This window comes from Octodon degus, unplaced genomic scaffold, assembly GCF_000260255.1.
Source record: "Octodon degus isolate 3935 unplaced genomic scaffold, OctDeg1.0 scaffold00003, whole genome shotgun sequence".
In the NCBI taxonomy this organism is placed as follows: domain Eukaryota; kingdom Metazoa; phylum Chordata; class Mammalia; order Rodentia; family Octodontidae; genus Octodon; species Octodon degus.
Genome location: NW_004524579.1, coordinates 1341867 through 1353091, shown reverse-complemented (window position 1 = coordinate 1353091; position 11225 = coordinate 1341867). Strand labels below are relative to the sequence as shown.

Sequence of the window (11225 nt, the reverse complement as noted above, 5' to 3'; positions counted from 1 at the left end):
AAAAAAACCATAACACTCAGTGTCATTCACCATCTCAGCGCACCCCAGGGGCAGGGCCGCAGGCCCAGAACATCACTAATACCTCTTAAGCTCTTCAAAAGTCATGTAAGGGACGGAGTACTCCTAAATTCATTTATGGAAGCCCGTAGCATTTTGATTCCAAAAGTAGGTAAAGACTCAACTGAAAAAGAAACCCATAGGCCCGTGGTGGGGCTCCAACTACACGCATGTCCCAGCAGCACATGGAGCCCTCTGCGTCAATACGCAAGCCAAGCCACCCCAGCACCGCCACAGTAGCCAAGTATCACATAACAGCGCACACAGGACCACTAGTGGCACCAGGTGTAACATCACGAGCCACAACTCATCTGAGCATTTGCATGGTCAGTCAGTGCAACGCTGAGATATTTATTTGCTTGGACTGAGACAGATTCTGTTGTTGTTGTTGTTATCACTGGGAATTGAACTCAGGACCTTGCACTTGTCAGGTAGACGCTGTGCCATTAAGCTATATCCCCAGCAAGATTCTTTTAATGTTATGTTGTCTCCCAGGCACATGTGAATCTGCAGCACTGTATTTAGTTGTTCATGAAGAATTTATGAGAACAGGAGCAAGGATATATCCTTTCACTTGTATTGGCTATGATTTTAACAGAAGCCCCCACCAGGTAGGAAATTCACTCTGACGCCTCAAAAGCTGGAAGTCAGTGGAACACTGCCCTCTTCTGCTGGCGGTCAGCAAATTCAAGAGGACCCACAGTAGGGAAACACTGCCATAGATTGCTGACTCAGGAAATAAGCAATTCTTTAGGGTTTCACTAATAGAGTAAACTATTAGGGATATCTATAGGGACAGATTTGTATTAGATATTTCATTTTTTCATTTAAGTTTGAATTTTTGTAGCCTCCACGTCTTGAATACCAAAAAATGACTATAGCCAGAATAAGCAAAACTGAAAACATACGGTTGGAAGATTATTTCCGGAGCCTGGACAGAGACACCTGGACTGACTGAATGCACTGTGAAGTACTGTTATGTATTCTGCATATGGAAAGCACTGTATGTTGCACATGAAGTGTCCATTAGACAGCGCTTAGACGCCTACCACAAGAATGCCGCCAAATTTGGTGACACTTGAAGGACAGAGTTCCTTGAAAGGAAACTGAGGAAGCATCCTTCCCAGTATCTCAGTTTTTACAACTATTTTTCTAAAACAAATCATCTGCCAGCTGCCAGCTTTCAAATTTCATTGTGCATAGCAAAATATGGTAAGCTGTCTGTGGTGGGGATGTGTCACAATAGCCATGTTGCCAGGGAGTGTTGCCCTTTTCCACAATCTTTCAAACAAGGGTAAAATTCTGCAACACATCTGAGATGCCACTTAGCAGAAAGCCTGGGTCCTGCTCACGGCGAGGGCCGCTGACCAGCAGCTCACCACTGCTGTACAAGGTGGCCTGCTCCTCCCTGTGCCTGGGCGAAAGCACAGATATAAATAATCATGCGAGGCCAGCAGTAATTTTGTATTATGCTGTTGGTGCCATCGTGAAAAGAGCTGGTGAAACCAGCATCTCTGGCCTGGAAGGACATAAGGGACAGACATCTACAAACATGATGGAGGCTTTTCTGTCACAAGCCATAGGCCAGAAAATGTGGTTTCAATTTCTAGTAACAGGGTACCGTACGTGGTGAAGGCAACATCTGGTTTTGTACAGCTCTTCATTAAAGAAGCAAAACATCCAATCATTCAGTTTCATTGTGTTACACATCAAGAAGCTCTTTGTGCCTGGGAAAGCAGCAAAAATTAGACAATATCTCAAAGATGTCACAAAAATCGCCAATTACATCATAGTTCTTACTCTAATTTTCAAGCATTTCTTGAAATTCAGACACAGTATAATGCTTCACCTACATATAATAATGTCCTGTGGCTGGGCAAAGGATAAGTCCTAGAGAGTTCTGTAGCCTGCCTGCATGAAATTGGGCTGTTTAAGAATGAAAATGGGGGGTCGGGGAGATGGCTCAGTAGAGTAAGTGCTTCCCTGGCAAGCACAAGGGCCTGAGTTCAATCGCCAGTTCTGAAAAAAAAAAAAGAAAGAAAGAAAAGAAAAAGAAAGAAAGAAGTAAAGAAAATGGGCAGGAATGTCCACACCTCACTGATAGGGCCTGGCCTAACAATCTCATGTTTTTTACAGATTTTACATTCCAAACTACTGAACAAAAAGCTATAAACTATAGGGAAAACAGCAGAAAAGATATTCTGTGATATCTAAACATTTGCCTGAAAACTGCAGATTTTTGAATGAGATCTTGAAAATGAGCAGCTGAAATATTTTCCATATCTAAAAATGAATTCAGAAAATCCCACATTTTCAGACAATCCTACAAGACATCAGAAACTCTACAAGGAATTTTCTTAACACTGTAGCAGCTGCAGGGAAGAACTCTAGTAACAGATTTTCACAGTTCTCAAGCTAAAGACACCCCTGGCTTTTTCTTAGTTCTCCAGACAAAACCAAATTTGAAGAACTTGATCTTTCTTATTTATACTGGTTAGATTTTGGAAATCTGAAGCTGAAATTTCAAGAAAACTATCTGGAAAAATAAATTCTATGACCCGCCTGCAACCCTTAAGACAGGAAGGATAACAAAGGACAGTACAGTTAGTATTTCTGAAAATGAAACCCTTAACATGTAGAATTCTCTGCCAAATAATTTTAAGCCAGTGAAAGCACTTGGGATTGCTTTTCTTACTTTGTTTGGGTCCCCTTATGCCTGTGAGCAGCTGATTTCAGCTTTGAATTATATCAAATCTGCACAAGAAACAGACTAACACATGACCTAAGTGTCACACCTGTCGCTGTAATGCTAATGAAGTATGAGCCAAGGTTTGACAAAATACCTGAATGTATACAACACAGAAATGGTGCAAAAGCAAGCCAAATGAAAACTGATGGCTTTCAATAAAAAGCTGCTTGTGCTGTTGAAAGCTCAGTTTTTGTGTTTTTCCTTTCATACAAAAGATAGAGGCCGGCGAGATGGCTCAGTGGAATAAGCGCTTCCCTAGCAAGCACGAGGGTCTGAGTTCAATCCCTGGCTCAGCAAAAAAAAAAAAAAAAAAAAAAAGACAAAAGATATTAATGTATGAGCTGTTTTTTCCAAAGCTAAACCCCCAGGATTCAGTTTAATGGCAGTGCTGGCGCTCTGCAATGCATATATGAGTTCTGGGTTGCAGTTTGGGCACTAGGCCTCTAAAAGGTTTGCAATCACTGCTATAGGCCAATCTCCTTAACGAATGCAATGCAAAACCCCTCAACAAGATACTAGCAAATAGAATATGGCACATCATCAAAAAGGTCATATCGTATATCATGACCAAGTAAGTTTCATCTCAGAGATGCAAAGATGATTGAACTTATATGGTATGTCAACAAATTTAATATATCACATAAACAAAAGGTTAAAAAAAAAACGAGCATATCTGTAGATGCAGAAAAGGCTTTTGACAAAATCCAATAGCCTTTCATGATTAAATAAAAACTCTGAAGCAAACAGATACAAAAGGGGCATAACTGAATTTGACAAAATTTATTTATGACAAACCAACAGCCAGCATCCTATTAGGAGTGGAAAAAATAAAAACATTATTATCTCTAAAATGAGGGAAAAGCCAAGGATGCCCACTTTCACCACTTTCATTCAACAGAGTTCTTGAATCATTAAGCAGAGCAATCAGGCAAAAGAGGCAAAATGGATACATACAGGAAATGAAGAACTCAAGTTACCATTATCTGCAGATAACATGATACTCTCCAAGAAGACCCAAGGAACTCAACCAAAAAACCCTTATAATTACTAACCAACTTCAGAAAAGTAGCAGAATACTAGATCAACTTATACAAATCATTAGCATCTGTGTTCACTACTAAGGACCATGTATCATGAACTGAGACTAAGGGACGTCCAAGCTTGCCCTTGTCCAGTCCTTTTGGGCCAGCGTGGAACACTGAAACTCTGTGCTCTTTTCTGGTCACAAGTGGAAGCCACAGGACTAATGACTGCTGCTCGAGAGTATAAGACACCTGGGGAAACTCCAATTTCCTTACTGCTTGTCATCTCGCCCTTACAAGAATGTTCTCATCTTCCTAACCCAAGTAGTCACCATTACTGTTCCCAGAAACACCCACTGTCCTTCCCACAGCATCCTTGACTTAGATGTAAAGAATAAATACCAAGAGTCTGGATGCCTCGTGACCTTTTATGACTACAGCATAAATGGTTATCCCAGTCCCTGCTACGCTTGCTCTTTCTTTCCTTTCCCACCACGCTCCATAATGAGGGCAGGAGAGGGAAACCCACTGCAGAGGTCTCTAATAGTTTCAATGAGAATAAAATTATGAAAATACTATTCATAGTAGCATCAAGAAAAATGAAGAATCCAGAAACTAACCCAATGAAAGAAGCAAAGGACCTCTACAAAGAAAACAATACCTTGAAAAAGACTAAAGACATGAACAAATGGAAAGATGCTCTCTGCTCCCGGATAGACAGAACTGTCAAAACGGCCAAACTCTCAAAGCTGTTACATAGATCTGATGCAGTCCCAATTAAAATACCATCAGCATACTTTACAGAACTAAAGAAAACAATTTTAAAATTTATATGGAACCAGAAAAGACCCCGAATAACAAAAGCAATTTTGGGCAACAAGAACAAAGCAGGAGGCCTCACAATACCAGATTTCAAGTTGTACTACAAAGCAATAGACATAAAAGTGGCATGGTACTAGAAAAAAACAGATACATGGATCAAGAGAACAGACAGATTCAGCTATTTAATCTTTGACAAACAGGCCAAAAAGAACACACTGCAAGAAAGCCTATTCAGCAGGTAGTGGTAGGAAAACTGGGTATCTGTTTGTAGAAGATTGAGAATGGACGGATATCTAGCACCATGTACTGAATTAAAATCAAAATGGATCAAAGAGCTAAACATTAAAAGAGAAACATTAAACTTATTGGAAAATAAAACAGGTAAAACACTTGAATACACAGGAGTAGGAAAGGTTTTTCTAAACAGAAACTCAATTAAACAAATAATAGCAAGAATCAAGAAATGGGGTTAGAGGGCTGTCCAGATATTCTGTAGACTAAGGCACCTGCTTACACAGAGCGCAGGGAACAGGGTTTGATCCCAGGTACCACAAGCCGAGCTAAGCCCAAATGCTGGGACCTGCTGAGACAGTGATTGAGACTGGGCATGGTGGCATGTGCCTGTAATCCCAATGCTTGGGAGGCTGAAAACAGAAGGATCACTAAAGAGTCCGATCTATCTAGTGAGACCCTGTAGACCCTGAACAAAAATACATTAAAAAAAAAAAAATTTAAGAGATGGGGCTATAGGTTGGCAAGATAGTTCAGCTGTCTAAAGTCTTAGGCAAGCTTAGGCAGGTGCAGGGGACCAAGGTTTGATACCCAGCACCACATGCTGCACCAGCCCTGCCGTCAGGGTAGGCTGAGCCAGCCAAAAAAAAAAAAAGAAAGAGAAAGAAAGAAAGAAAGAAAGAAAGAGGTTCTATCAGATTTAAACATTTCTGTACTGGAAAAAAAAACAAAAGTAAGAGAGAAAAGACAAACTGCAGAATGGGGAGAAATTTTTGCCTTCTGTTCCTTTGACAGGGGACTAATAGAATGTATATAAAAAAAAAAATGTTGACCACCTAGAGTTAAAAAACTCAGTCAAGAATAGGGAAGTGAAACGAAGAGACACTGCATAGTAGATTAATTACAAATGGCCGGCAAACACATGCAGAAAGGTTTGATACCTCTGGCCATTTGAGCTGATTTGCCAAGAACTATTAAACTTAATATTTTAAAGTAGACCCTTAAGATGTCAGGTGATTTTTACTTTCTTTTTACTTTCTATATTTGCTTTTGGCTTTATATGGGCATATACTGTATAAAAAAAAACAAACAAACAAACAAAAAAACCTAAGACTGACAAAGTAAAATTCAGCCCAGATTAACATACAGAAATTTAGAAAATCTATTTGATTTCCAGAAGAGGAATTCTGTCTACCTTCTTTACTATTGGACCCATGACATTTAGCATAGAACCCATCATATAGTTAGCAAAACATTGCATAAATTAAAAAATAAAATGTACTAATAGCAAAGTATTTATATTTCTTTGATGCAGCAATTCCAAATTTTACTGTTAAAACAAAATAACAAAACAGCACATCGCAATCTAAACACAGGAACACTTGGTTTACTCTTGCTTCTAAGTGATATTTATAAAATTTAAAAAACACAAGAAACTTACACTACAGGAAAATCAATGATAGATTATGCAGCCATTAAAAAGTAAATTTTTGAGTTTTTAAGAGAAAATTGTCACTGTATACTGGTTAAAAACTAGACATGAAAATGGTATCGCAGAATTCTAATTTTGTAAAAAGAGAAGACGTACACATACATTTTTATTGCAAAGAGACTAAGAGCCTGTGGCTTTAACTTTATCAAATTTTTCAATATTCTATAATGAGTTTCTTTTTTAAAAAAAACAAAATTATATCTCAGTGAAGCTGTCATTTAAAAAAGATAAAAAGCACACTCAAAACATTTTGGAGGACAAATTGTTTTTCCCAAATTTTTTAAAACAAATATAATTTTTCTAGTCCCTTCAAAGTGAGGATAGATAGGCTTTGAAGTTATTTGGGACTGTTGAGAATTTGGTAGATGCTAAAATATACATTAGATAAACAGCAAGCACCAAATACAGTACCGAGATCCAACTACTGTAACAGGTTCCTTAAACAGTCAGGACTTTACTAGTGTACTGCACTGTATCCCATATTAATGGTGTTCCCCAGAGTCCTGTAAAATCCAAGCCCTGCACGTACTTCACTAAATCCTTACAGTATTTCCAGGAAGAATTTATGAGCCACTTTTTTTTTTTTTTTTTTTTTTTTGGTACAGGTTCTCACTACACAGCTGAGACATGTAGTGATCCTCCTGTTTTCAGCCTCCCTAGCGCTGGGATTACAGGCATGCACCACCACACCCTGTCTCTGTGACTGGCTTAGCATGCCACAGGTGGGTGCCTGGGATCAAACCCCAGTCCCTGGGCTTGCCTAAGCATGCCTTAGTCTGCTGAGCTATCTCACGGGCCCATGAGCCACCTTTTAGAGGTTAAAAAACAAAAAAAAAAAAGACATGAAAACTGAAGTTAATAAACTTACCCAAGACCACAAAGCTATTAAGTGGTGGATTTGGGATTCAAATCTAGGTCTGCTGACTCCAGCCCCAAGTTTCTTCACTGCTACATTCCACCACTGGTCACAAAAGGCTAAGTATCTAAGCTCCTCATTACCTACAAACATGCTAAAAACACCACCTGGTCCTTATTCGATGGCCCCAGAGTAAAGTTTCCAGGATAGTATAAAATCATCTTCGTAGAAGACTTTAAACAAAGACGGCCACCTTAGCATTGCCTCAGGTATTATTCTCTCACTGCAGAGACAAAGTACCCGGACTCCAAAGTTAGAAGAGGAAAGGTTTATTTAGTTCCCAGTTCATATAAATGTCAGTCTGTAATAGGCTTGTTCTGAGGCAGGATGGTTTCACTGAGGAGAACAATTCTTGGTGGTTGCCAAAAGACAACAAGAACAAGTGACAAGCCAACCTTCTTTCTGTCCCTTTTATTGTATCCAGGCTACCGTGATTAGGGCGGTGCCAAACTCACCAGTGAATTGATTTACTAATCACCCCCCCCCCGTAATCCTTGCACCCGACCCCAGCACTGCACCACAAATCAATCACGCAGACTAGATTCAGCCTCCTCCGAAAACGCTCCGTCCATGACCACGTGAGGAGTTGGGGAAACGTCTAAACATACAAGCCACAACAGACAGTTATTCAAATCCATATAACAGTGCTACTATCAATCGTCATTTCTTTATAGTCAAAGTCATTACTCCCCACTAAATTATAAGGCTCATCTATTCTTATCATTAAGTCCAAAAATGACTTCTTAGAGCCCATGGGTAGTTTTTAAAATTAAAAAGTAATTGGTTGATCATGTATTTAAACAACATTTTGGGAGTAAAGTTGGCAATGCCTACCGAAATACTGCCACTTGAATCAATGATGTCACTTGTAGTGATTTATCCTATAATAAAACATGCTTATGAAACACAGAAACATACATACAAAGATGTTTATTATCCCATCCTTTGTAACAGAAGAGAGCAGTGCAAAATTATCAATGCCTATGAAGAGAGACCCGATCAAAAAACAAAAGCATAGCAATACACTGGACTACTCTGCAGCGGAGAAACAGGTACAAACATTAAAAAGACACAATAAAATTATTACTAGTAATACTCTGGTGACATGGGGATTGCATTTCAGTATCTTGTTTTTAATGTAAGTATATACTGCATTTGAGCAGAATAAGCAATGAAATCAAAACTCAACACAAAGCTAAGTGCCACGGCCCTCGCAATCCTGTGCTATGGTGGTGAACCTATGACACGTGTGCCCCTCATGTGTTGCCATGGGAACCAAGAATCTGCAGCAACCAAGCACCAGATATTCAGGTATAAATGCAACGCTGGCACTTTGTGATGTACTAGCAGGGTTGGGGTGCCCTTTGGACACTGGGTCTCCTAATGGTTCGCCACCAGTGCAGTGTACAGCCGCAGCCCCTGTGCCCCGCTCCCTTCAACACGACCTGCACTCTACTGCTACCTACAAGGTTTCTCTGTGCCAAACACCTCACCAGGCCCTAGAAATAACAAAATGACGCAGAGCCCCATGCTGTACGACTTAGAAGGGACGTAGCAAAAGTATAACAGCGCTGCCAGCACTTCCTGCTGGGGGCGGACCACGCGGAGAGAACGTGCCGATGCGCTCCTGTTGGCTGACTCCACAGCCTCTGGAACCCACACAGCAGATGGCTGTGGTGGGCACTGAAGAGCAGCCTTTCATGTCAACAACACAGGCCTGCCCGTGGAGCGGAACCTGTGTGCTGCTGCATCCTTTCCATAAAGCTAGAGTGGAAACACAGATCCAGGGCTCAGTCGGGAAGGGAAGAAAGATGCAGCTGCCATGCCCTGTCTCAGCATGAAGATGCCCCTCGACTGCCTCTCAGGCAGCTGTCACAGACTTCCACATAGTGCGACTGTCATGCAGATTTATCAGTGTATCACCTAGAAAAAGCAACTTGGAGCTGAGGAGAGAGCTCAGCAGTCTCAGGTCTTGCCTGGCAAGCGCAAGGACCAGGTTCGATCCCTGGTATCGCATGCCGGGCCAGCCTTGAACCCTGATCTCACTGGTCTCAACTTGCATCAATATTCCACAAGGCACACTGTACAAATACACGCAGTAAGTATAGTGCTGTGCAAAAAGTAGAGCTTAGCAGACTTGTATTCAAATCTTTCTGTCTGACTCTTAGGAGCTGTGTGCGGGGCATTGGGCAAGTTATTTTGCTCCTCATTTGCTAGCTGTCTATTGTAACCAATGAATAAAAGAACACATTCCATTAAAAGTTCCTACCTCGATAAATTCTCAATAAGTGCTCTGTTCCAATGTACCAGCAACTTTTCACTCAGGACTTTTTGTCTTAATATATATTTTTTATTTAAATATTTCCCAAAAAACTCAGGTTACTAGAGAGGAATTTATATTCTATAGAATATAGAGGTAACTGAATTCAAATACACTTAAACTGCTTGTGAGAGTACACAGGACAATTTAGAACCGGCAGTGTTAACAGTCCTGGGTACCACACAGAACTGAAGCAGAACTTCAAAGTGCAGAATACAGTCAGCCCACGATGTTCCTGATCAAATACATCACTAGCCACAAAACAGTCCCTGTCTTCATTCTTTAGCATCCAAGCCGAAACTATGAAAGGTTTCCTTGGCTCAGTTTTTCAGGGATCAGACTATCAATTTTTGCTAAGCAAAATTTATAGAAGACACTATTCAACAAAGTTTCAGTCGAAGACACCCAAATTTCACTCAGCATGTTTACCACATGTAAATTATTGCAAAGCCTCTGTGTAAATCATGAGAAACAGCCCAACAGAGTAATAAGCCCTAGGATAAAAAAGCAGTCAAAGACTCATTAACAGAACATTCATACATCGCTACAAACATAACTGTATGGCTCTGACCTGTCTATCAACTGTGTCACTTGTTTCCTGAAAGTTACAATCATTGAACATTTGAAGAATGCATGAAGCAACCCTTGCTTCTGATACTAAAAGCTGTAAATTTCTTCTGGCTTGCTCAAATTGAAAATTCTTTCATTCTTAACACACACTTTTTAAGGCCTTTTTTTTATAAACAAGGGTCTCATTATGTAGTCCAGACTAGCACTAGCAGTGATCCTCCTGGCTCAAACCCAGCTAGTTCTGGGATTACCAGCGTAAACCACCACGCCCAGCCCCAAAGACTTTTAAATCTTAATCTAGGCGTGCAGAATTATAAAACGGTCCTTTATCCCCAGGCAAATTAACTCGAGCTACCTCCTGCCTAGAAGCCGGTACCTCAAGAGCCCTCCTGAATATGCAGCTCCAAGCTTTCGCTGTGCCACATTCTCCAAAGCGACTTGTCTTCTCAGGTGAAAAGATTCCTTCACTAAACAGGAAATGTCCTGACACACAGAGGATGGATTAACTGCCAAGCCAAGGTGGTTCCCAACGGGCTACTTCCTGTGCTCTCACAGCGAAGTCATGATTAGGAAATGTGCTCTTGGCTCGGTGTTTTGTTTTGTTTTTCTGTTTTCTGAAGGATTTTTTTTTCTTTTCTTTCTTTCTTTCTTTTTTTTTTTTAAGCTACGAACAAGAAGCAATCGGGGATGCACAGCATCTCCAGGATGACCCCAGGACCGACGGAGCTGCAAGTGGTGACCAACATACCTGGCGAAAGCTGCAGATTAGCAGGCAACTGGATCGTCGCGGTGTTGGGGGCTTTCACGGTAACGATCTGGGGAGCGGACAGCCTGGGGCCGCCGCCCAGTTTCGGAAGAGCACTAACTGGAGCCACTTTGGTTACCAGGGTCCCCACGGGGGCCCGAAGCGGCTGCGGCGCCGCGGACTCCACGCTGACGCTGCCGGGCGCCTTAGTCACGGCGCCCCGGGCCAGCAGGGTGCTCTCCGCGCGGACGGGCGGCGCCGCGGCGGGGACCAGGGCGACGGTCCCCGAGGCGCTCACGAC

The 11225-nt window shown here is 41.4% G+C and overlaps 1 protein-coding gene across 1 annotated transcript in view; it reads right to left on the bottom strand.

Moving 5' to 3' along the window:
* Taf4b (TATA-box binding protein associated factor 4b) overlaps positions 1-11225 on the bottom strand; it is a gene marked incomplete at its 5' end in the record, with an annotated part of 144285 nt that extends 133060 nt beyond the window's left edge. Inside the window, one exon of the mRNA XM_023713331.1 lies at positions 10928-11225. Coding sequence (XP_023569099.1) covers positions 10928-11225 — 298 coding nt within the window. The remainder of the gene's footprint in view (positions 1-10927) is intronic.